Here is a 25,361-nt window from a genome sequence, read left to right as displayed (position 1 = left end):
GAATGCTTTATGGTCCATGCACTCTGCATGTGTTTAAAAAAATAAAACAAGTTACAGACCCAAACCAACAACTTCTATTATGAGTTGGATGATGCCTTGTATAAGTTATTATTATTTAATTGGCTTGAAAAGTATGTATTTCTGACTGCTGGAGACCAAGGAATGTAAAATATGTGTTAAAATGGAATATACCTGTGACATTTTGTGAAAAGACTGTGTATTAATAGGCCTACAGTGGAATGTAAAGCAACATGACATGTTAACTAGTAGCACTAAATGCCTTGTGGCTCTCAGGAAATCTAAGACCTGAAGCTTGTCTGTTTTTATGTACAGGTGATAGAAACTTGTGCATGACAGGCTTATAAGTAACTAAGTACTGGCAATAACCTCTTGTAGTTCCAGTGTCTGTGAGAGCCAATAACATGCTGGCTGTTTGTGGAGAAAGCATCACTTCAGAATAGCTGGATGCTGTTGTGAATCTGTTTCAGAATAGGTTAGAAGTGGAAACATACAATTTGATTTATTTCTGGGGTTATTAATGTGTGTGCTTGCTCTGACTTGTGTAGTTGGGTTGGAAATAGAGTATAGACTATTAAAAAGTGCAGTAGTTAAGTTTTTGTATCAGTGAATGTTAAATTGCTGTCAGTGATATTTGATTCTATGTGCAGAGGTAAACAGTAGTGTCTTTTTCTCTTTAATTAGATCACCCAGAAGACACAATGAGCGTTAAAGCTTTCAAGCTCGTTTCTGCTGTTGAGCGGGAGATGTTAATGGGAGACAAAAATTACATCAACATCGAGTGCATTGAGTGTTGTGGGAAGAACCTCTATATTGGAACCAATGACTGCTTTATCTATCACTTTCTGTTGGATGAAAAGGTATCGACAGCTGGAAAAATAACTTTTGCTGCCACCAAGCAACTACACAAATACCTGGGTCTGAAGAAGCCTGTGAGTGAGTTGAAAGCAGCCTCTGCCCTCACCAGACTGCTTGTGCTTTGTGACAACACGATAACACTAGTGAACATGATCAACTTGGAGCCTGTCCCCACTGGTGCTAGGATCAAAGGAGCTGTGACATTCACACTGAATGAAAACCCTGTGAGTGGGGATCCTTTCTGCGTTGAAGTTTGCATTATCTCAGTCAAGCGTCGGACCATTCAAATGTTCATGGTGTTTGAAGACAGAGTCCAGATAGTGAAGGAAGTGTTTACTCCAGAGCAACCTTGTGCTGTGGCTGTAGATGGTTACTACTTATGCCTTGCCCTTACTACACAGTATATAATTTTGAATTATAATACTGGCGTCTCCCAGGACCTGTTTCCTTATTGCAGTGATGAGAAGCGGCCAATTGTGAAAAGAATAGGCAGACAAGAGTTTCTGTTGGCTGGCCCCGGAGGCCTAGGTGAGACTAAGGATTTTAAATTTTTGCAGTTTTTTAACTTCTCTTTTTTTCTCTGAATTTCTGCAGCAAAGCTTTACTAATTAAGTGTTATGCATAATAATGATGCTTTCCTTCACAGGTCTGTATTGGAATGCTAAGATGAAAAGGTGGACGGTAAATTTTTGATACTTAGTACTATTATAACTCTAGAATACTGTTATAACTATAAAAAAACACTCTGTGTTTTTAATGCACAAAATTTTATGATTATTTTTATTCTAATCATGTGCTTTATTTTAATCAAAGCTTTATTTCATTATGTCTTGCAGCTCTTAGCAAAAAAATTGTTGAGTACCAAGTGAAATTTTAGAGATTGATAGTCTGTAATGGTTAGGGGGACTGGGTTTGTGGAGCTCCACATTGCTACAAAATTCTTCAATTAGTGTAGATGAATTATTTTTTTCCTCAGTTGCTATTCAGAGGAGCTCATATGAAGTCCATTGTATAGGTTTTAACAGATTCACAAGAAGGTATGTTTTACTACAGTGTTAGTAAGAAATTTTAGTGGAAGTAAGTTGTATCCTAACTCCTATAATAGTAAATGCTGTCTTAACTGTAGGTGTTAACAGATACTACCCAGTTTTTATGCTCCCATATGCTTAATATTTTTGGTAGTATTTTTCAGCTCTGTGTTACACAAAATGATAGTTTAAGTACTGCAAAACCAAAGTTAGATCATGTGAAATCATGCTGTTGTCTAAGACATGACTGTAAGGACTACTGTAATCTATCTAAATCAACAATATGCTGTGAGGTCAGTAATCTTGAGCTTTTTTTGGAAAAGCTGCAATATTCCAGAGCTGACAGACCACAGGCAGAATGCTTTCATGCTGTTTGCCATATGACTCTCCTTTCAGGAGACACAGTTTATGTATTTTTTCTAAAACTTCAGGAATAGCAGGGCACCAGGTTCACAGCTGTTTAGGGTATTAATTCGTGTTTTGGCTTTTTAATATAAATTCCAAAGAAAATGAAGTGTGCAATATAAACACCAAAGAAAATCAGTTGCTTATATTGACATTTTCCTTTGTGACCAGATTGCAAGATGTACATCAACTGACCAACTTTTCTCTAAAGAAGTAGACTCCATAGAATTTGAGTTTATGCTAATTAAAGACGTTCCAAGATGAATTTGTTTTTGGTTTTTTTTTAGATACAGGACTTTTCTAAGTTATTTTGGCTGCCACTTCCTATTAATGCCCTTAGTTGTTTTAATATGGACATGTATTTTTGGACATAAACTGTTTTAGTAGTGCTAGGGAAGTTAAAATTTGTGAATTAGGTGATTTTCTGAGAAGATTCCATTTTTACTTTAGTTTTTAAATTTTTTTAAGCATGTCGAACAAGATTCCATTCAAGTAATTTCTCTTTTTTTTTTTTTTTCTTTTAAGAATATAATTTCAAAAGCATAATTATATTTAGCTAGGAATCAGAATTTTATTTAATCTGACCTGCTTTTGTCTGGTGTACTGTAAGAGAGATACATGAAAAGAAGGTTACTTTTGACATCCAACATCCTTGTGTAAGTAGAATGTTCTGGGCTTAGAATGTCAGGTATGGGAGATCTTAAGCAAGTGCACTTCTGCTGCTGTAAACATGCTATAAACCATCTTTTTCCTCATCATACAGGCAAAGTCTTTCTTGTAGTGCCTCAGAGGCCATTTAGAGTATTTGCTATCAACTGTATAGTTTTTCCTTGTTTAATCTTTTTTTAGCTCATTTTCTCTATTCCCTGTGCACTGCTGTTTTGACTAAGTATTATCTATCTTGCTGTTCCTGCTTGGTAGAATTCCTAGTGTCTTTAATACATGTCTCTGAAGTTATGAAGATGGTTGTGCGCCTTTATAATAGATAAGCATTGTGCATTTTGGTATCTCAGGTGGGCCTCTGCTGTGGAATGCATGGACTTGAGAAGGCTTGATATTAATCTTCAGTTCTAATTTTGATTTGCTTTTGTATGTCTCATGAATCAGGACATGCTGGTTTGGCACTTGGCAGAGCATCTATGCTAAGTTCAGCCTCTTTTACAGTGGTGGAGATATTCTGCATTAATGTATTTGGCTTTAGTGTGTTTGAAGTGACATTATATTTATTTTCTTTTGAGTTAAGACTGGAATTTAGATTGGCAAAAAGCAAGTGTTCAAAATTGTAAAGTAAAACATTTCTGAGTTTTCTTTTTCTTTATCTAGACACTGGATTTTAAACTGACTGTTAGAATTGTTCATAGCAGTTCCTCAGCCATTTGGTACTTTGTTGTCTTTGCTTGCAGTTAGTATTGAGCTCATTCTTTTAAAAGGAGGAGGAACTTCATTTTTTGTGCTTCTTCATTCTGACCAGTAATTAGTTAATTTACAATTGAAAATCAATTATTTCTGGTGTGTGTGAAACTGCTTACCAAAATTCAGTTTTTGAGTTTGTGAAGCTCTGGCTGCATGTTTTTAATCAGATTTCCTGCTGTACAGAGGCTTTAAGTGTTTAAACTTACAGCAGATACTTCTTAATAATATTGGCACAGGATATGCTCCCCAGCACCAGATGGAGCAACAGCCCCAAAAGGTCTGAGGTATTGACTCAGGGCTAATGGAGGGTGCAGCTCCTCACACCCTGAGCTGCACAAAGTGCCTCCTGCCTCTTGATGAGACTGGGCCAACTAAAGATGTTGTCCTTGCCCATGGGAGGTGTGTGCTTGGTTGAGGATTTCTGTTGCCAAGTAAATGAGATGCAGCAGGAGGTCTGCAGAGTACATGGCACCAGGGATGCAGAAAGGAAATTGAATCTTATCCGGCACCCAGGCATGAGCCTTCAGTCTCCAGCTGTACAAAGAGGAAGGACAGGCTGAGTCTCTGCTGTTCTCTGATGGCCAACACTGGAAACTTGTGACTTCTCATAACTGGAAGAATTCTTCTTCTCTGCTTGCTAATCTACATCTTTATAGTATGCTCAGTGCTTACAGTAGCAGAAGAAAAGCAGGAAGTGCTGTCCAGCAAATCATCTGAGTGTGTACAATGCAATAGCACCAGGAGGAATTAGCAAATAATAGTAGTGGGAGACTCCCTCATATTGGAGATGGGGGTATTCTCATCAATCCTGCTGATAAGGAAGAACATCTTGAGGAGGAGTACCTGGATTGTGCAGTTCACCAACTGATTGACAGCTTGTGGTGATGGGTTTTGTCTTTAAGGACTATGGATCCCTATTTAGGAAAGAGATGGGATCCATCAGGTCAAGTAAGGCAAAAGCACTTTTGCCAACTTGACTGAGCAACATGGTGAGTTGGATTTAGATCAGGCGTGGTGGTGGTAGGCTGTGTTGGCAAACAAATCAGTGCAAGATGGTGTCATAAGAGACTTCATAAGCACAAACAGAGCTGAAGGAATTCTGCTTCAGGCATATGCAGAGAAAGAAGTCTTTACAAAACATCATGGTAATGGAAGCTCTCACTTTTCCCGGGAAGTCAGCACAGCTGTGTTGTAACAGCTGAGATAGGGGTTACCCTTTAAGATGGGTGGGGCGCCTTGGAAAAAAGGAGGAGGCAGATGAGAGTTTATGGATTTGGGTTAGTGAGCAAACTCATTGTGGTGAGTGCCTGGAACAGGCAGGCCAGGAGTTTTCTGGAGTGCATTGATGGTGACTGAGGACATGATGAAGGACATGATGCTCTGTTGAGCATCAGTGTGTTATCAACAATGTTCTCATACTGAATCCAAAACACCTGCTGCTAAGAGCAGTAGCTTTATCCAAAACCAGGGTGGAGGCCAATGTCCATCTGGTATTGACTCTGCTGAACACCATGTAGGGCAGCAAAAAGAGCTTTTGCAAGCATATCAACAATGCAGGAGGGCTAATGGAAGCCTACTGTTAAATGGAGCAGAGGACCTGATCCCAAAGGGCATTGAAAAGAATGAGTTGCTTAATGCCTTCTTTACATGAGCTGCTGATATGACCTTTCAGGAATCATCAGCCCTTAGGAACAGTGGGAAAATCTGGAGCAACAAAAACCTACCCTCAGCAGAGAAGGATCACATTATGGAATATTTAAATAAACTGGACAGACAAATCCATGGGACCTGATGGGATATTCTCATGAGTGCTTGAGGGCGATGATCAATGTCATTGTGAGGCCAGTTTATTATCTCTGAAAGATCATGATGATCAGAGGATGTTCCTCAGGACTGGAAGAAAACAAATGTTTTCACTTCTGCCTTAGGTGATCAAGAGAAAAGAACCAGGGAAGTATATCTGTCCATATCCTGATCCTCAGGAAGGTGAGCTCAGAAGATCCTGGAAACTGTTTCCAAATATACAAAGGACAAGAATGTGATTTGAAGAAATCCATGTGGATTTAAGAGGTGGAAATTGTCTGACCAGACTGTCTTCTGTGATTAAGTAGAAGCATAGCCAATGAGGGGAGAGCTCTGATTCTGTGAAGTTCAGCAAGGCTTTGACGCTCTCTGCCATGACATCCTTTGTAGACAAACAGATGAAGAATGAGCTGGAGAAACAGTTGAGGTGGATTGAAAGCTTGGCTGAAAGATTTGTAGTCAGAAGAGCAGAGTGCAGCTGCAGGCCAGTCACTAGTCTTGTACCCCAGGGGCCCAATGCTGGGTCAATACTAACATCATTTTAACAACATGGCTGGTAGGGAAGGTTTTCACAAGTTTGCAGATGATACAAAATATTTCAATATCTCTTGGTGCTGAAAACAGTGTAGCTTTGTTTCAGGTAACTCTTGTAATTATTGGGTAGCTTATGCAGTTTTTAATATGGAATTGATTGCTGTCCTCATCTCAAATTTCATCAGATGCATTCCTGTACTATAAAAAGGCTGTGGTTTCTGGTTGTAGTTATGTTTATTGTTATCCTTAGGTGAGAACTGGATGAAGACAGATAATGTATCATTCTGCCACAGAAGCCCTAGCTATTGAAGAGAGACATCTCTTACAGAGAGACATTGACTTGAATGCATACCTTTTCACTTCCATAAAGAATTTTTTTAATTACCTAAAGAAGAGCTTTTTAATTTAAAAAAATATGGGGTTTATCATTATTTATGTTAGAGCATCATAAAAATAGAAAAACCTAAGAATTAGTCTTTATTAAGCTTTAGTCTTTGTTAGTCTTTATTAGGCTTATTAATATAATAAGCCCTGAATTTTCTCCTGATTAGTATGTATTTAGTACAGGTTTTTCCCCACATTTTGAAGTGGGATTATACAATGGAATAACAACTGAAAGCTTTTAAAACTGGACAGTACATTTTGCCTGACATAAAATTTTACTTCTGAGTCTTAAGAATATCAAGATCTATAGAGTAAATTAGGAATTATATATTACAACCCAAAAAGTATTTTCTGTAAGGTGCTCTGGTTGAAAAGCTGATCATCATAGTGAAAAAGAACCCTTAGTCAAGGAGAAAGAGCTGATAATTTGAAAGATGCTGTAAGGGATCCAAAAGCCTGGTCTCTACACTGTAGTTCTGTAAAAGTCTACAACCTTCTGTTTTGTTTTCTGTTTCCTTTTTTTTTTTTTTTTTTTTTTTTCATTTCAAGAAGGGCCTTGTACCCAACTTGCCTTGCCTCATTATCCTCTGTTTGGAAGAGATTTTGTAAATTGAATAACGTAATCTTTTAATCTCTTCTGTTCTTTAGAGCTCAGACTTACTCTGCCATCTGTCAAGTGGCTCACTGCTGCCAAAGATCAATTTTCAGGGGCATGTCTTTTTAATGGCATGAGAGTACTTGGTTTAAGGAGTATGAATTCATATTTAGAACAGAAGTTTACACTGTGCCAGTAAATCTTTATGGAACTAGGCCTGAAAATTGTGACTGAAAATTCTCTTGAATTAATTTTGAATTTCTCTTCTCTCTGGGAATTAATTGTGACTGAAAATTCTCTTCAGAACTGGGAAATATCAAGTAGAATTAATAGAACCAATGGCATGTGGTCCTAAAGCAATTTAAGTCTGTTAAGCTAGGAGAAGAATGGAGGACAGAATAGACATGAGGAAAGGTAATGACAAAAATCCACCCTGCAAATTAACTGAAGCTTTAATCTGGTTATTCTGAAGACAGCATAGGAGTTATCATTGGGATTATAGAAAGTCTTTGTGCTGCTTTATACACAGCCTCTGCATTTTTTGAAATGATAGAAAACACAGATGCTTCGCAGGAAGTGACTCAGCCCAAGGAGCTGGGCCCTTGTTCTCTGGAAATGTTGGCTGTAGCAAAAGTGAAAAAGTGTAAGTAAACAATTGTGTCCACTAAAATGCTCTTTAGAAATTGGACACTACAAGAACAAACACATCTGCATTGCCAAAAAGTCAAGTGGTGCAGGTCCACAGCTCCTTCTAAGGCAAGACTGTTTGAAAGTTGAGTCTCGGTAAATGTTACTATTCTGAAATTAATTCAAGCTACATGGTGTAATTCCTTTAAGAAAACTTTTAAACTTACTAAACTTGAATAATTCTTGCTAGTTTGTTTCAGTATTCATCTCTCCTCTGTTTTTGGCGTTATCTGTTCCTGTGCTGAAGGAGAATGGAAAATAAAAAAAAATTGAACTGAATTAACCAACATGTCAGTTCCAGGGAGATGTGATGTGTTGTCATCATGCTGCCTGATACTGCACCTGCTCTGAGACTTTCCATTGCTGTACCTTAGTACCCATGCTTTGTGTTGGAAAAGCAACAGTCTTCAACTAGCCCGAGTCTCAGGCTTTGTTTTTCCCTTTTTGTAGGCATGTTTGCTACTGTAGATGGGATTTCACAGCGTGCCCCAGTACACTGGTCAGAGAACGTGCTTGGGGCAGCTTTGTGCTTTCCTTATGTGGTTGCTCTCGATGATGAGTTCATCACGGTGCACAGCATGCTGGACCAGCAGCAAAAGCAAACCCTGCCTTTTAAAGAAGGACACATTCTACAGGACTTTGAAGGTACTGAGAAGGACACTTCATTGCATTACTAATTCTGGAGCAACCCTGCAGTCACTTGGGTTTGTTTTTTAAACAAAGTATCTAACAAGTATGTTGACTGTTGAAACCTATATTGCAAACCCTTTCCTGGTTACATTCGTTGTAGACTTCAGTATTTCAAAATTCCTCACTTCTAACAAAATGTATGCTTACTAAATGTGCTGTAATTGTCAAGTTAATTGTTGGGTAGGAGTCTATGGAGTTAGAGCTTTTTCTTGTAACTTGATTATTTCTTTCAAAGGAGCAGTGTTTATTTAATGCTACAGCTCAATAATTGTCACCTACAGGTATTTGTCCATTGACTATTCTGAAAAAATTATTACATATTAGAAAGGAATACAAAAGAAGAATAACTTTAAAAGTATCTGTGTAAGAGGTTTAAAATTGGATCTTTCACATAGAATTGTTAAACAAAAAAATGCAAAAATTTCTATTGATCTGTTCTTCAATTGAGAACTCTTAAGTGTGGAATATACTATGCTAGTACTTTTTTTTTTCCCTCAGAAAAGCTACAAACTAGCACTGTGAGCTGTATATTACTTGCTAGATTTGATGTATGGCTTAGTTGAAAGTTCCTACTCTCTGGAATCTGAACAATAATTTCAGTGGCCGTACCAGCTTAGTTCATCATAAGTGATTCTAGCCAGTTTCTCTTAATTGGAGTGGAACAAATCTGCTATAACTAAATAAATTTACTCTTATCCCTATATCTCTGAGGTGAAATTCATAGGTAAACTGTACTATCAAGTAAATGTGATAGCAGCAAAGGTCACTTTTGGGACTTTTAACACTGTTTAGGTTCTTTTATCTTAAACTGTGTGTTTTAAAGCTGACTTCTGAAATTGCTTTTTTTCTGTAGAGGCTGTAAATTAAATATATCTGTTTGTTTTGTCTAGGAAAGGTGATTGTTGCTACTAACAAAGGTGTGTATATCTTGGTGCCACTACCTTTGGAGAAACAGATTCAAGATCTTCTAGCTAGCCACAGAGTGGAAGAAGCCCTTGTTCTAGCAAAAGGAGCTCGAAGGAATATTCCAAAAGAGAAATTTCAGGTCTGTCCTTCCTTTTAGTTTTCATGAAAACACAAATTTCACAGTGGGGTCATGTACTTCATCAGTCAAGCAATTGGAGAAGGTGGGGGAGGAATTTGCATTGTAGAGAAGTAGTAATACCTTTTATGATTTCAGCCTGAGGGAATAGGTATTCTGCTGAATTGTTTTGTACTTAGAGAAGCTGTGACATGGGCAGGGTTGAATGCTCTTGTTCTTCTGGGATTCTGTTGAATTTTTTTCAAGTGTGTAACTTAAGAGAATTGAAAACAAAGCAAAACCAGAAACCTAGTGGCAGAAAATCCAATGGATGCTTCTTTGCTACTAGATTGTTATTATTTGCTATTGCTGTTTAAAAATATATACTTTATTTCAAAGCAAAATTTTGAAATTTTACTTCTTTTATCAAAGATTCTAATGATATCCTAAACTCCACAGCAGCACTTAACTTCCAAGTTAAGTGATGGGAAATCTCAAGCAAATGCATCTTACTTCCAAGCTCTTACAAGTAGTACTTGTACTGCTGTGTAACTCAGATTTAAAGGTGTTTTTCTGTTGAAGTGTCTTACAAACTCTTTGATTACAGTTGGTTAAAGATTTGTACTCATTCCCTTCTATGTCTGGTTTATATTGCCATACATATTCTACTGTATTTGCTCCTATTTAGAGACTTGTAAAAAGCAGCATGACATCTCTACTCATGGAGTAGGTGAGCAAATATTTGACTTAGTTTCCTTCCTATGGTAAAAGCAAAATTCGATCTGTAACCTGCAGAAAAGCTTTTTTCCTTTTTTCCTTTTTTAAAGTATACTGTGGAGCATTTTGTTGCCATTAAAACAGTTGTGTTACTTTTAGCTTGTTTAGGAAGGTGTAAAGTTTGAAACATGACTCTGGAAGTTACAGGATTGCAATGGGTCAAAATTATTCTGACTGTCAGGATTTTTTTTTCTTTTGTTTTAATTTTAAGAAGCTTCTAATTCCTTTTCATTTTAGTTTGGGTCAAGGCCATTGAAAGGCAATCATTAAATGAAAACTTGTATCAGCTTTCATTTTGATCCTTAACTCCTCTCTTAAATGAGCAGCTGGTAGACTGCTGGAGCTAAAAAGCTTGTTGAGAAAATTGTTGCTATCCTTTTGTGAAGGTCCAACTACCTGAAAGTACTTGAAACTGGAAAGTATTTAGGCAAATACAGACTTCAGTTTCCACCATGTTTTATTTTGCATCTTCACTTCCTGCTTTTCTAATCTGTTTAAAGAAGCAAACAAAAATCTCACTATGAGGGCAGGATGCATGATTTAATCAATGTCTTCTATGTGTGATGACCTATAATTTTCCAATTATTTCTTTACAGTTTATGTAGACTTAGTGTGGGAGATTACTTTCTGCGTTTTGCCACAGATGAACTACAATTCATTATTTAAAATACATGATGTAGAATCTCATTCCTCCTCAAGTTTTCTTGCATTTAGTATGTTTCACCCTTTAAAATATGGTACTTTCTTTTCACAAAAATCTTAAGTGCACAGGGTTGGTCTTCCTGAAATTAGTTTCCTAGAATATTGTAAGTTCTTTCTAACTCAGTGTGCTTCTCAGGTTGTTTGGTTACTTTAACTCAATGCTACAGCTGCAAACCAGAAAACATAGTATTTGCAAGCAAAATAACCTGTTCTGTTTTCTGGGGTGTATTTGCAAATTGATATTAACCAATTATCAAATTCTTGAATTGATGGATTTTCCCACTGACTCCTATTGAAATGACTCAGCTTGGCTTAGTTTTGAGACATTAGTTTTTCAGAGCTTGTCTGCAGCTGGAATGTAACATGTTGGTTTGCTTTCTAAGGTGATACCTGCTGTTGTTACAAGTTTGTTACAGGCACATCAGACTTTCTTTTCTGTAGGCTTGTGTAATATAGGTCTGCTGGGCCTCAACCAAATTGCATGCCTTACATATGTTTTTGCAACATTTCTTTGACATACTTTAATTGATTACACAGTCACTCATTTCTAACTCCTTTCTGAGAGCAATCCTCAAATAATATGTATCTATTAGAAAATTTGTATTTTCTGATAGGTATCTTCTGGTATCTGTTTTGCAAGCATTACTGAATCCTGAACAGCTGACACTTCAAAGGCCTTATTTTGCCATTTTGTACAAGCAGTAGTAGAGAGAGCATAGGATTGGCATGAAGGCACTTGGTCCAGCCACTATAATCTATCCATGCATAAGAGTGATTATTTTTGTCTGGTTCATGAAGTATAGCCTTCCCTTTGTCACATGATGCTTTAGTTCTTGCAGTGCCTGATGCCATCTTATGTGTCACTTGAACTCAGGACACTGCAGGGCAGATTTGAGGACATGGGATTTTTCCCCTACAGTACAATACTTTGTCATTGCATACATACAAGGGTGCATGCTCTCCCTCTGTATAACAGCATAAATATATATGTATATATATGCTGGTAATGCAGAATGATGGTGGAATAGCAACAGTGAAGTACTGTACTCTCAGAATTATTTGTACAGTCAATATTTAGTTATTGAAAAGTAGCAGGTCATGCCTGAAAAGCTCTGACCTGATATTTAGCTTGTGGTCCCTGCAGGCTGCAAATTTAGCTTTGCCATAATAGAGGAAAATTTCTTTGTTGTTGAGCGTGAGGAATTCCTGCTAGGTAAAAAACACTAAGCAAAAGTGTTCCAAGGAGATGGTTCTGCTGGATAGAATTTGTGATAGAAGGATACAAAGGCTTTTCTACCATGCTACCATGAAATGACTGAATACTACTTATTAATTTTTCAGGACAGCTGACGTTTGCAGAAATCATGGTTGATGGTAGTGAAGACCTTGGTTAGATTGACACACATCTTGCATAGGTATCTCTCTTTTTTTTTTTTTTTCTTCCTAATTCTTTTTAGTTTCAAAAAACATATCAACTGCACCCAAATCTGACCAAAAGTTTTTCTAGAAGAATTCCACTGGACAATGTAGTTGGTAATTCTGACCATTTTAGAAAGGACGTTTTGGCTGTTGAGAGAATTAAGACTTCACTGCAGCAAACACACTTCAGCAGTCTTCTTTCTTTTTCCTATTGCTTTTTTTAATGTGAATTAATACAAAACTTATGTTATGTTCTTGTAGTGACTGTTTTTTTATGTGAATTCAGTCAACAGTGCAGAATTTGCTTAGAGAATTGCAAGTCCTATGGTGGTTCTTCAGAAATTATGAAGGACTAAACAATGTGTTGAATTTTGACTTGCTGTAGCTTAGTATCTTTTTAAAAGAAGCTTGTTCCAGATCTGACAAAAAAAAACACTGAGGCTTTTTTTCTGTCATAAACTGAATTTAACTGTGTGTTTGACATGTAGGTCTAGCCCAATCTTAAAAATCTGTGAGAAAGGGAATACTGGATTTTCCATAATACCTTTCGTTTTCTTCTATAATCTTTACCCTAGGACATCTTAATATCTAGTGTTTATACTGTCAGCCAAAAATCTACCTGGGTACTCTCTATCTCATAATTGCATCTTTAAAAAGTTCAGAAAGTGTCTGTCTGAAGTTATTCCATGATTTTTTGTTGTATGCCTTTAAGGGAGAATTGAATGTAATGTCAACATTTAAATGAAAGTGAATACCACTTTATCAGTTCAAATTTAAAGCTGGTTCCTTCAGCCTATAGTTATACTATCAATGAGCTCTTTTCTACTTTCTGGTAAAAAGATGCTGTACAGACTAAGCTCTACAACTAAAGCATTGCTTTCAGTGAGATTAATTCAAACTTTATTATAATACCATAATTGACTAAATATGTAAATTTTAGTGATCACTCTATTGCAAAAATTGAAAACATGCTTTGGGGGTGAAAATCCCCAGCATATCTATTTTTGGTACTAGTCAGTGGGGTGAGAAGTCCCTGGAAAGTCAGACTGGATTTTAACATTTTTCTGCTGCCATGAGATGCAAATATTTGCAGAATTAAATCCTTCAGCAGTTTCCTTAGGAAGGTGACCAGGTGGGTATTCATTGGTTCACAGATTACTGTGTATTGATCTAGTAACACTGTCAGAAATCCAAAATATTTTGGCTATTTTTTGAGTCTGTCCCCTAAAGAAGTTTTACTTTGCAACTCTAATTAAATTCTCTTTTAGCTTTAGTGAACTCTGTTTTTTCACCTTGCACTTGAATGTAAAGTATTAGTTAATATAAAGATGTCATGAAGTATTGTTTGTTTAATTTTCTATTGTTATGTTTGTCTGAAAAACTGTGCCTGATAACATTTCTCTGTTTCCCCTTTTCTCCTGTACACTGGGGAGACAAAAATGGCCCCCACCCTTACAAAGCATTTTAGAGACTTGCTAACAACAGAGATTAAGTATTTCCATTAGACAAACCATTAGTAAATCATGCACACTCTAAGTGGACTGAAGCCAAGCTTTTCTGTTGGTAAATCCATAATCTTTAATCAAGGTGAAAAATCATCAGAGTATCAGTCCACTCGGTTCCTGGTGCTCTTCAGCAGTTCCTTCCTGGAATATGTTCCTATTGTATTGTAGTTTCTCTGGGTATTTTTATTGGAAATGTTTTTTTAAAGTCTAATATTAGTAACAGCCTTCATGTACAGTGTGCAACATTAGACAGCTGTGTATTCATGAGCAAATTGAAGGGGAAGACTGAGGACATGAGAAGGTAGCTGGGTATATTTGCCAAAGTACCAGTGTTGTCATGAAAGGGGATGCTCTGCAGGGCTCAGTTTAGGTTCCTTGCTTTTAATACTTCTCTTTTGCTGTTGAAAATATTCTGAGCACAGGGATTTCATTTAATCTTGTAATTGATAGTAAACCTTTCAGATTTAATAACTATCATTTAAAATAGTTTTTGTGTTCTCTTTCTGCTGAGCTTAATTTAAACATTTTCTGTCTAGATGTGACCTTAACAGTAAAGCTTGATAACAAATAGCTTCCATATTATGGTTACTTGGTTTTTAACCATATTTTTATGGGACATTGCTTAATGTACTGCATATTGGATAGGTTGAGCTGTTTTGGAAGAATTTTTTTATTTAAAAAAAAATCAAAGTAGCAAAGCTGGCAGAAAGTCAAAAATATGGCCATCAGCTGGGGATGAGACTATGAGAATTGCCAGCAATTTTGCACCAGAGAGATGAGACAGGAAGAAAGTGGCTGTGTGTGGTCAAGTGGGACCATCTTTATTTTTTGTTCTTACTGAATCATGGGAAACTTGAAAGATAACCATTGGCTTTTATGTTTGCAAATGACTTGAGAAAAAACTTGAGGCAAGTTAGTGATACCAGGCAAGTCATTATTTGAACAAGAAAACTTGAACTTGCTATTTGTTGACTTTGCTTTTGGAAAGTACTCATGAACAGTGTGGTGTTCATGCATATTTGTGTAAGAAGCTGAGTCTAGGCAGCAGATTCAATATATTTAGGTACTTAATTTAAAATGTAGAGGATCAAGGTTTATTTTGCTGGTGACTTGGCAGGTGTGGCTGAAGATTATTTGTTTGGTGTTTTTTGGCAGGCAGCTATTGCAGTAGTAACTAGCACTACATAAATACAAATATAATAAACCTTTTTTTCCCCCTCCTTCTTTTTTATAGGTAATGTACAAGCGAATCCTGCAGCAAGCAGGTTTTATACAGTTTGCACAGCTTCAGTTCCTTGAAGCAAAAGAACTCTTCAGGTAATTGTGTGACAAGAAATTTAATAATTTACCTTCTTTAAATAAGGAGTTAGTGTTCTTGGTTTGAAAAATTTGGTTGCTCGAATGTTTTTTGATGTAGATGTGAGTTTGGTGTAATAAAATGGTTTTGTTGGGGTTAAGAACAAAGTAATGGTGAAACAACTTTTTAGCTGAAGAGTTAATGCAACTGATTTTTTTGGGGGGATGCTAACACATAGTAGCATTTATAATTTAGTGTTGTATGTATGGAGATTTTTTTACTTTATGCCCATGAAGGTCAAGGCTTTATCACTGAGTCTGTGTTGTGATTTGCAGCATAAACATTGCTTTGTTCTTTTTTTTTTAATACTTTTAACAAAAGGTGTAGTGTAAATATAAGTTACAGTGTAAGTATTATTGACACAATTGCACTAATTTTTATGAGGGTGCTGATACTGAAATTTCCTTTACACTTGTTCTGCTAGACCTTTTCCAGAAGACAGATTTGTTCTTGAAGGCTGTATTAACCTTGCTGATTTAGCCATTTCAGCAGTCACTTGTTTATAAATTGACCTCAATATTCCACTTTCATTCAGAAAATGCTGCTTGTTATCTCTTTTCTACCTGATAATTTCATTTCTGCTAGCCATGCCTCATTCTGTGATACGGCATTGTCTGTAGTTAGTGGAATGCATGCTGACCATATAAAATAACTCTCCTTGTTACCTGCTGAAATTCACTTTAAATCAGTTTAGAGTCTATGAAATAGGATTAGGGTTAGGCAATTTTCAATTGTAAGCGTATTTACAGTGTAGGAAAAAAGTTGTCCTTGGATTTATGAAAATATATTAAGGAAAGTAAAGCTTTGAGGAATGTTGCTATTGGTGAGGGATTTTGTCATTTTGCCTCCTGCTCACCAGTACAATGGGAGACACTGGGCTTGGATGAGCAATGTACACTGAGTGAAGATGAGAGAATGACAGGAAAGGTCTGAACAGCATTTAGAGACAATTTGTTCTGGCCACAACCACTTCCTCCATCACCTAGTAATTGTTGTCATTAGTGAACAACTTGCAGTCTTTCTCCACCCTTGTAATCTTTCAGACTCCTGTGTATGTGACCCCTGGGTTGTGTATCTGAAGCAGAAGTACAATGGTGGTGTATAGTTAAGAATATTTTAAGAGCAATGAAAAGAGGGAAATGTATCCTGTAGGGAGTTCTACCACCTTGTGGAAGGAGCCAAGATTGCTTATGCATCCTCCAATTATCAGTCCATCTGACAAATAGGCTTTAGTGAATAGGATTGTGGGAGCTTCTCTATAGAAACAAACATGCTTCATGAGAAAATGTGCTGTCCAGCTACAAATTTTACAGCTGAGTCAGCATCCCAGGGTGTTCCCTTCCTCTAAAAGCTGCAGCTCCAAAGCAGAACAACAGTTCTGCTGATGAATGAATTGCAGATGTCTGCTCAGGGAAGAAAGCCAGTGAGTGTAAGTTTCTGTGCTTTTCTTCTGTCCAGCCATACATAAGCTAAGCAAAATATTTTGGTGAGTCTTACAAAACTTGTTATGGTAATCAGGTTCCTTGATTTTCAGCCCTGGTGGGCACACTGAGTTAGAGTAACAGCTGGTGTGCCCCATTCAGTCTCAATCAATCTTGTTCGTTTTAAACCTACTGATGCTCACTGGCAAAATAGAAAGATAGTGGCAGTCTATGAAAACACTTTCTCCCATCCTGGTGTGCTGCTCTGCAGATGTTTCAACCTGGTCTTACAAATCACTTCAATCTTAATGTCAAAGGGAAACTTGGTGCCTAGTCTGAGAAAAGAGGGATTTAAGTGGTGAAACAGGGTAGCAGCAGTTCCTCAGAGATCTTGTGTGATACGTGAGCCTGCTTCTGGCTAAATATGAAGTGAGATTGTCTTAGTAATGGAAATATCTGACAGTTACTGCTTAGCAAGGGGAATTATATTGGATTAAAACTCCTTCATTTTTTTGCATTATTACCCTTCTTGGATAACCTTCTCAAGAAACAGGTACATCTTATGCTTAAATTCATAGTTCTTAAAGACTGGAACTTTTAAGAGGAATAATTTTCCAAGTTCCTTGTGGTTAATACTTGTGCTTCTGAATACTAAAGAAGGTTGGCAAAAAGGAAGAATGTGGTAGCTTTATGGAAACTTAAATAGTTCAACAAAAGAAGGATAATTTTCTTCATCTAGATCCATTAATCTTAAAACTGAATAAGAAGTAACTGGTAGAGCTTCTTTGGTTTGACAGAATTGTGATTGTTATGTAGTTGTGATTTATAGTTATGCTGTTTCATGTTGCTAATCATTAGAGTTATACCAAACAGTGCTTTTTAGGAGGTCATTTGCTGAATTTTCCATGCCTTACTGAGATATTTGGCATCTGTCATAGGAAAACCAATTCTCTTTAGTGTTTACTGGTTAGATATTGCTTGCCTTCTCATCCACTGGATACTGGAACTTTTCAAAACTTTGCTCTTTTTAACAAATAAAAATGTTAACTCTTTACACAGTATTTCTTACCTTGGAAATCTTATAGAGAGAATTTAGGTATAAGTCTCTCCTATACTGTGAAGGTTAAGAAGTTGCTGGTACTCGTACCTGAGGAAATAAAAAATAGGAATGATGTGGGATTTGCATCTTAAATGTGATTCAAGGAATATAAGCTTCCAGTACAGCCAGTGGGATTTAGCCAAAACAGTTAACCCTGTAGGCTTCTTTAGCATCTCTGATATCTCTAGATACGAAGGTCTGAATTTAGACCTAAGCTTCCTGAAAACTTGTAGATTCTGCCTGTTGCATTGTTTATATACATGGAGCCCAAAGAGAATTAATGCAGAATCACTCAAAAGGAAGTTACTTCACAACACTGATGTCTCAAGAGTTTGTTTTCTGCTATGTGATAAGAACTTATCTGTATTATGCTGAGCCTGAGATGCTAGAAGCTGAAGGCTCAGACATCTTTTTCAAAAGAGATGAGATCCTTTGTAGCTGCTCTAAGAGAGTTTTGTCCATGATGCGATGGAAGGATCCACAAGACATCCACAAATCCCAGGAGCCATAAGCCTTGAGATAAATGTTAGCCATTTGTGCAGGTGGGGTCATTGTTTGGTATTTTTCTGAAGAAGTTCATGTGCTGCTTTTAAGGAGGCTGCTTGATTGCTGCTTACTGCTGCTGTAGGGAGAACAAAACTGTACAGCTGAGCTTGAGTCAGACCTGCTGTGAAAACCACAGGTGATTCACAGCCCAGACTTTGGGCTAGCCAAAGTTGAAAGTGGATTCTCCTTTTGGAAACTGATCATCATTGAGGCCAGAATCTGTGAAGTCAGAGGTATGGTAGTTGACTACTTCCTCATTGAGGAAAACTTAGATGGTAAGATGAAAGGACTCAAAAGCTACTGTAGAAGTAGGACAAGGTTCTAAAACTTAAAGTGGCATATTAAATATAGCATTTTTTTACTTCATCCATTTCTATGGTCATAGTCTCCAACTCAATCTTAGGGCCATCTCTAAATACTTGACAGCATTGCTAGCAAGGGAATTGATGTTTATATTTTAATTTCTCCTGATTTATTAAGACTCCTTTTTTCTGCACAAATTTTGAGGTGTCTGTGGATATTATTCAAGCTATGGATTCGTTCAGATTGGAGGGAAAAAACATCTTTCTTCAAATAGGGTTAATTTTCTAGTGTAATGCATGTCATATAATATATTTAATCTGGTGGACCTCAGGACTTGAAATTTCAGAGTAGTTGCAGTAGCTAAAATTGCAGTTAGGTTACTCTAATAAATTAATACTGAAAACTCAAATATTCTTGGAACCGTCAGGTCATGCCACTGACAGAACTTGCTACTTCTGGGTTGTTCTGCCTCTTACCATAATGTAGATCTAAGAATTTCAAAGCCAAATCCCAGAAGAAGGATTGAAAGAAATTTCAACTGCAGAAGTCTGAAGTAGACATGAATGCTTTACCCTCAGTTAGAGTTGGGTCTTTCTAGTGTGGAGGTGGGTTCTAGGCTGTTGGAGTTCTCTGTATGAATTGGCAAAACCTGCTGTTCAAACCTCTCCTCGTGGGAAGGCTTCCCAATTTTGTCTGTTGTGGTTCTTCTCTACTGTCTGTGTTCCTACTCCTGTGCTTTGCGGTCACTAGGCTCTGGAAGAGAGGATGTTGCTTTTAAGTTTGTTGCTCCTGTCTCCCAGAATTACCTTCTTCTGGTATAGGTTTTTGTAGCCAAAGGACTGTATTAACTTGAAAGAAAAGTTCTAAATGGGAATTGTCACGGTGATGGTCCCTACTAGTTCATATTTCCTGGATGTTTTTGGAATTGTGTCTCTGGCAAGAAGTGAATGATGCAGGGCATACCTGTAGTGAATGGATGAGCCTGTTTATGATGGTCTTTCACACTTTATTGCCTGTAGAAATCTGCTGCTTTTCTACTTCTGTGTTTTCTTTTGCTTCTTTTTGGAATTCATTCCAATCAAAGTTGTGAAGAGAAAGTCTTTGAGTTTACTGATCACCAGGTAGATAAGAATTATTTTAGAAAGTTCTGTTTGCAACAAAATAACTAAACAGGGTTTGTTTTAGAGAACTGTTGAGTTCATTTTATTTTTCAGTGCAGTATTTCCTGCACTTCAGGAATATTAATTTTTAAATGTGAATTCTGAATAAAAACTTTGACCCTGAAATAAAATATAAAATATCCTGATGTCCTGCTGTTCTTCTTAAGCAAGGCCTGGAAAGAGAGTTCACTCTAGCTGTGAAAACTAGGGATTGTTTGCCATATGTGAAAAGAAAAAATTCTTCTATAACAACATGCCTTCTTTAATAGCTTGAGGAATTTCAATCTAGGCTGAAAGACAAATGTTTTGTCTGGCATATCTATGTTACAAGTTGCTTCTGAATAAAAGTATAGGGTATCCTTCACACCTGAAGTAGAAAAGCCACTCCTGAGGAGCCTCCATAGATGTACACCCAAGAGATGTACTCTATCTGTACAACAGACTTATTGGTTAAAAGGATGCATAATTAGTATCTGTGGTTTGCTTACAGAATCTCTATAAGAAGAGAGCCAGATGAGGAATCTGGTGCATTTCAGGGCTGGGGAGAATGTTTTCATCATACAAACACATGTTCTGAAAGCTTTAGTTTTGTACAAGAAGTTATTGTTTTCTGCAGAATTATTATACTGACATAGTCTTTGTGGCTTGCCTGAAAGAGTTCACTTTTTTTTTTTTTTTCTGCCATCAGAAAACTAGCTTCTGTAATGTATGGGTAAAGTCTAAAGCAGTCCTAGGACTGCTGTAGGGCTGTTCAGCTGGGTTTTGTATATGCCAGAGAACGGCTATGGAAGGTCAAAAGCAAAAGGCTGGCCAGTCTCTGAATTGTCAGAGCTTTCAATGTCTAGAGGAGGAAGAGGAATGATAAATAAAGATATAACAAAAAATATTCCAGAAACTGACTAAATGTTAGTGCCCTGACTTTAAGCATATGTGAGCACACTTTTTTTTGTGCCTATGTATACTTTTTCTTTCTTTTTGCTTCATCTAGTTTGACACTGTAATTGCAGAAGCGGCCAGCTTGATGTCCGGGAGCTGATCTCTCTGTACCCCTTCCTGTTGCCTACTTCCTCTTCATTTATCCGGTCCCATCCCCCTCTGCACGAGTACGCCGACCTGAACCAGCTGACCCAAGGGGACCAGGAGAAGATGGCAAAGTGCAAGAGATTCCTCATGAGTTACTTGAATGAAGTCCGCAGCACCGAGGTTGCAAATGGCTACAAGGAGGATATCGACACAGCTTTACTCAAACTGTATGCAGAGGCAAACCATGAAAGCCTGCTGGATCTCCTAGTTTCAGAGAACTTCTGTCTGTTAACAGATAGTGCTGCCTGGCTGGAAAAACACAAAAAGTAAGTGGATTTTTTTATTATTGCACCTTCTAGGCCAGATGGCACCTTCTAAACAGAGGGAAAATTGTCTTAGATGCTGTTGGCTTCTAGAACAATGTGTTTGAGTACTTGTAGTTCCTGTGCTTACATTTGTCCAAAAGACAACTCAGTCTGAATTAGCATTATTAGAATTTGAAAATGTTGGTGAAAAGCTGTTACTTGAAGTCTAAGGTAAAGGAAATGAAAGAATTCTGTTTTTATCCTGGTAAATGCAGAATTCTTCATGAAAGTTTCTGTATCCAGCACAAAAATAAAGAATTGGTACAAGTTGGAGGGAAAAACGTTAATCATTTGCCCTTGTGATAATGGGAGAGTGGAATGGCTGCAGTAGTTTTATCCAGGCAGAGTGAAAAGATACCTTAAAGCATGCACTACCTTAGGTAAAAGGTATTAACCAGTTAGTGACTTGAAAATTGTAGTTGCTTATTCAGAGAAAGAGCTCTTATCGTTGCAAGCTTTCCATGTTCCACTGATTGACCAAAAAGAGGTTCCTTAAGATAACTGCAAATTACTTCAAACCAGACATACCAACAGGCAGAGAATTGACTCTCATTAAGCAAGAAACATTGGAGAGTAAATGTGTAAAATACAAATTCCAGGCTTAGGTAGTATGTCTGTTTTGGTTTTCATTTCTTTAACTTTAAACTGCCTGGTGCAGTAGTAGCAAATATAGTGGTGAGGAAGAGTCTTTAATTATGGTTATATTTGGGGTGATTTAATTTATTTCAGGTGTTTTGTTAAAGCTTTTTGGTAAGTGTGGTTTGTGTGACATACTTTTGCAAGTGTGAATTGAATGAATGTTAGGACATTGTTCCATGAGCACAGCCATTACAAAACTTGGCAGTATTTTTCTTACAGTACACAAAAACAACTCTGCAGTTGCACTGTACAAAGCTCTTCTTTGCCTGACCTGACTCCATGCCACAATAAAGAAAAAAGTTTCTGATAGTAAAAGAGAGTTTTAAATAAACACATAATAAAATATGATTTAATGACAACTGATAAACTATTGGATGAATAGTTACTTGGAGGTGTGTGTGTTATGTCTGTACATAAAGTTGACAGAATGGCATGGGGAGCATCTCTAATTGGGCACATACTTTGTGTAAGTTGGATCTAGTAACTACAAATTGTCTTGGGGACAGGAGTGATGGGGACACATTTTCAGGGCAGAACTTTTCTCCTTTGATTCATAAAAACAGCCTACAGAGACTTGTTCAAGTGTAGACATGGCCATGTACACGTCATTGTAAGCCATTATTTGTTGTACTCTGTACTAGTCAATCCATAATGAAATTAATGGGTAGCAATTTTAATATTATCTTCTTTTTCTTTACAGGTATTTTGCACTTGGTCTCCTGTATCACTACAATGGTCAGGATGCTGCAGCGCTTCAGGTTAGTATAAAGCTTTTAGTCATCTGTAAATCATTCCAAAATACTGTTTTAGCTCTGAGATAAAAATATGAGGCCTTAATTTATCTGTTTGAAAAGCTGTGATATGTGTGTATATGTATGTATGTGTATATGAGTAACTTGAAACTTATGCTAAGACTTCCTTGAATAAATTAATATGCTAGATGTGATAAGTCTGAAGAGCTTACTGAAGTTGACAGCTATTTAGATGCTGTCAGCATGGTATTTTTAAAGCAAAACTGTACATACCAGAACATATGTTTATACTCCTAGAAGATGGACAAAAGTGCTAAAATAATCAAGCAATCGCTTTAAAATATATTTATGGGACTCAAGGAGCATGTCCTGTGCTGATTGGTCTGTATACACACAGCAAAACAGCATTGTAATCTCATGGCAGATACTGACAGCAATTGGGAGGTACTTTCCTTGCCTGGTGATGAAGAGGGAACACATTGTGCAAGATCTGTGGGTTTCAGATGAGTTAGTAATCCCTTTGGAGACCTTCCATCTGATGTCAATAATACTAGCAGTGGCCTATACACTGCAGAATAAATAATTCTGTTCTCCCTGTCTGCAAAATTTCATCTAGAGAAATTAGAATGTTCTTGATGTGTCTCAGACCATATCCAGTATTTTAAGTTTGCCTTACTGTGTGGCTCTTTGAATACAATAATCACAGTAACCCTATCAAATGCATTCAGGTCAGTTATGTAAATAGTAATAATGGCCTGAGAAAAAAACAAGTAAGGTCAACAAAAACACGTTTGTCATGGGCAAGAAATCTTTGAAGAATTTTGATGCTGCAAAAAACAAGGTTTATTGCTAGACTAGTCTGCTAGGTGTGGCACATTTTAAATCCAATTATAATGTATATAAAAATAGTATCACATGGTACTTGTAATTTTTCAGTCAAAACAAAGGAAAAGCAGAAAACCAGTTTTTCTTCTAAATTGCATGTATAATTTGCTTTTAGTCTTGCACACACAGGACACATGAAAGGTACACCATGCATTGGAGAAAAGGACTTTTGATAAATCTTTCTTTGTGATTAGTGTACCTCCTTTAGTCACTCTCAGAATGAGAGCCCACATGATATGGGGTTTGAATTGGGTGAATATGGCAGGTGCAAGATAAGGGTGTGATGGCAAAAGTGAGTGACCAGCGATGTTCCTTGCAATTGGTGCTCTTGTCAACTCCTTCTAATTCCACAAGTCTTGCACTAAGTCTTTAGTAGCTCACATAAATTTTGATGTGGAAGAGCCAGTACATTTTTATGCACTTTAATCTGTGTGTTTTTGTTGCAGTTATGGGTGAAAATAGTTGATGGAGACATTGAAGATTCTACACGTTCAGATCTCTATGAGTATATAGTAGACTTCCTTACATTCTGCTCAGACCAAGAGCTAGTGTGGAAGTACTCTGAATGGATTTTACAAAAAAATGAGGAGGTTTGTGGTTGATACACTTTTCACAGAACATCAGTATTTCCCTGCAGTGGTGTTTGGGTTTTCCTAAATGCTGATTTTTCTTGATAGCTGATTGGACCTTTTGCAGAATAATTAATGCCAGTTAAGTAGTGATCTCCAGAAGAAAACTTGCAGGTTTCTAAATTCATCCAAGTCCCTCTATTAGCAAATGCTAGTGATAATTGCCTCTTTTTATTTTGAAAACACAGTTTAGGGCATGAAAAATACAGCATATCTTCTGTTTTCTTCATATTGAGTAAGATAATTTTCAAATCTTTAAATAAATAAATCACTTGGCAGGTTAGCTGTTGCTGCTGCTTCTTATTTTAAAGGGGATGGGTTGTATCTGTGTACACCAGGACATGGAATAAATAGCCTCCATTCAAGACAAAATTTCATTGCTAAAAGAATTAACTTAATTTGCCAAAAAAATAAAATAAAATTGTGCGGTGTTTGGTGTTGTATCAGACAGTCTGTGCTGTTAGAACTTGTCACTGCCTGATTTATATTAATTTAAGCATAGCTATTTTGTGCAGTGGCAGATTTCTAAGCTTTTGGTTTGGTAATTACAGAAGTCTCTTGCTCTGTCTGTATCATCGCATGTGAAAAAGGCTTAGAACATTCTGGTCTCTAATTTGAGCTTTCCTGCTGCAAAGGCTGAAGTCTCTTGTTCTGTTGTGATAATCCATTCAATACTTTTGTGGAAGTTGTGCCCAAGCCAAGGTTTATAGGCTGGGCAATGTATAGACAACAAATTGAGGTAGTGCAGATAGGAATGAGTGATATGAAAAGAACAGAGTAGTGTAATCCTGTGGTGTTGAGCAAAGTTATGTATTTATCTTCCTGAATAATGTATTAACAATAGTGCTATTCCTTTTTCATTTTAAATACTTATTTAATAAAATGGTGCCATTGAGTTCCTAAATGACTAATTATCTTCCAATTTACTCTTTCTAGGTTGGTGTACAGATTTTCACTAAAAGGCCTTTGGAAGAACAAGAGAAAAACAACATTAATCCAGATGATATCATCAGTTGCCTTAACAAATATCCTAAAGCACGTGTCAAATATCTAGAACATCTAGTACTGGAAAGAAAAATACAGGTGAGTTCTGTGAGAATGCTAAAAATAGGCATAGGATTCAGAATGAAGATTATGATCAACAAGCCTGAAAATGGGCAGTGTCTGGAAGAAATCAGCACAGTATGAAGTCTTCCAACTGTACTTAGAGTAGGGTAGGAGTGTTTTTAAGAGGAGGAGTGGATACTTTCATTATTTTGAATTTTTCAGTGCTTTTAATAAATAGACAGTTACTTATGTCCCCTCAGACTTAGGGTTTTTTTTTACATTTGGTTATTGCATAC

General features: G+C 36.9%; 1 protein-coding gene across 2 annotated transcripts in view; it reads left to right on the top strand.

The window, feature by feature from the left end:
* The window catches only part of TGFBRAP1 (transforming growth factor beta receptor associated protein 1), a 95,540-nt gene that overhangs the window by 2,113 nt on the left and 68,066 nt on the right, over positions 1-25,361 (top strand). For both annotated transcript variants that reach the window (XR_008839695.1, XM_056482760.1), the window contains exons 2-9: positions 703-1,404; positions 8,176-8,370; positions 9,306-9,460; positions 15,074-15,156; positions 20,733-21,074; positions 22,453-22,510; positions 23,836-23,979; positions 24,955-25,101. Coding sequence is in view for 1 of the 2 variants with exons in the window: in XM_056482760.1 (XP_056338735.1) it covers positions 720-1,404; positions 8,176-8,370; positions 9,306-9,460; positions 15,074-15,156; positions 20,733-21,074; positions 22,453-22,510; positions 23,836-23,979; positions 24,955-25,101 (1,809 nt within the window). In the remaining variant the exon portion in view is untranslated. The remainder of the gene's footprint in view (positions 1-702; positions 1,405-8,175; positions 8,371-9,305; positions 9,461-15,073; positions 15,157-20,732; positions 21,075-22,452; positions 22,511-23,835; positions 23,980-24,954; positions 25,102-25,361) is intronic.

The sequence above is a fragment of the Oenanthe melanoleuca genome, chromosome 1, assembly GCF_029582105.1.
Source record: "Oenanthe melanoleuca isolate GR-GAL-2019-014 chromosome 1, OMel1.0, whole genome shotgun sequence".
NCBI lineage: Eukaryota > Metazoa > Chordata > Aves > Passeriformes > Muscicapidae > Oenanthe > Oenanthe melanoleuca.
This window is presented reverse-complemented; position numbering and strand designations above follow the sequence as displayed.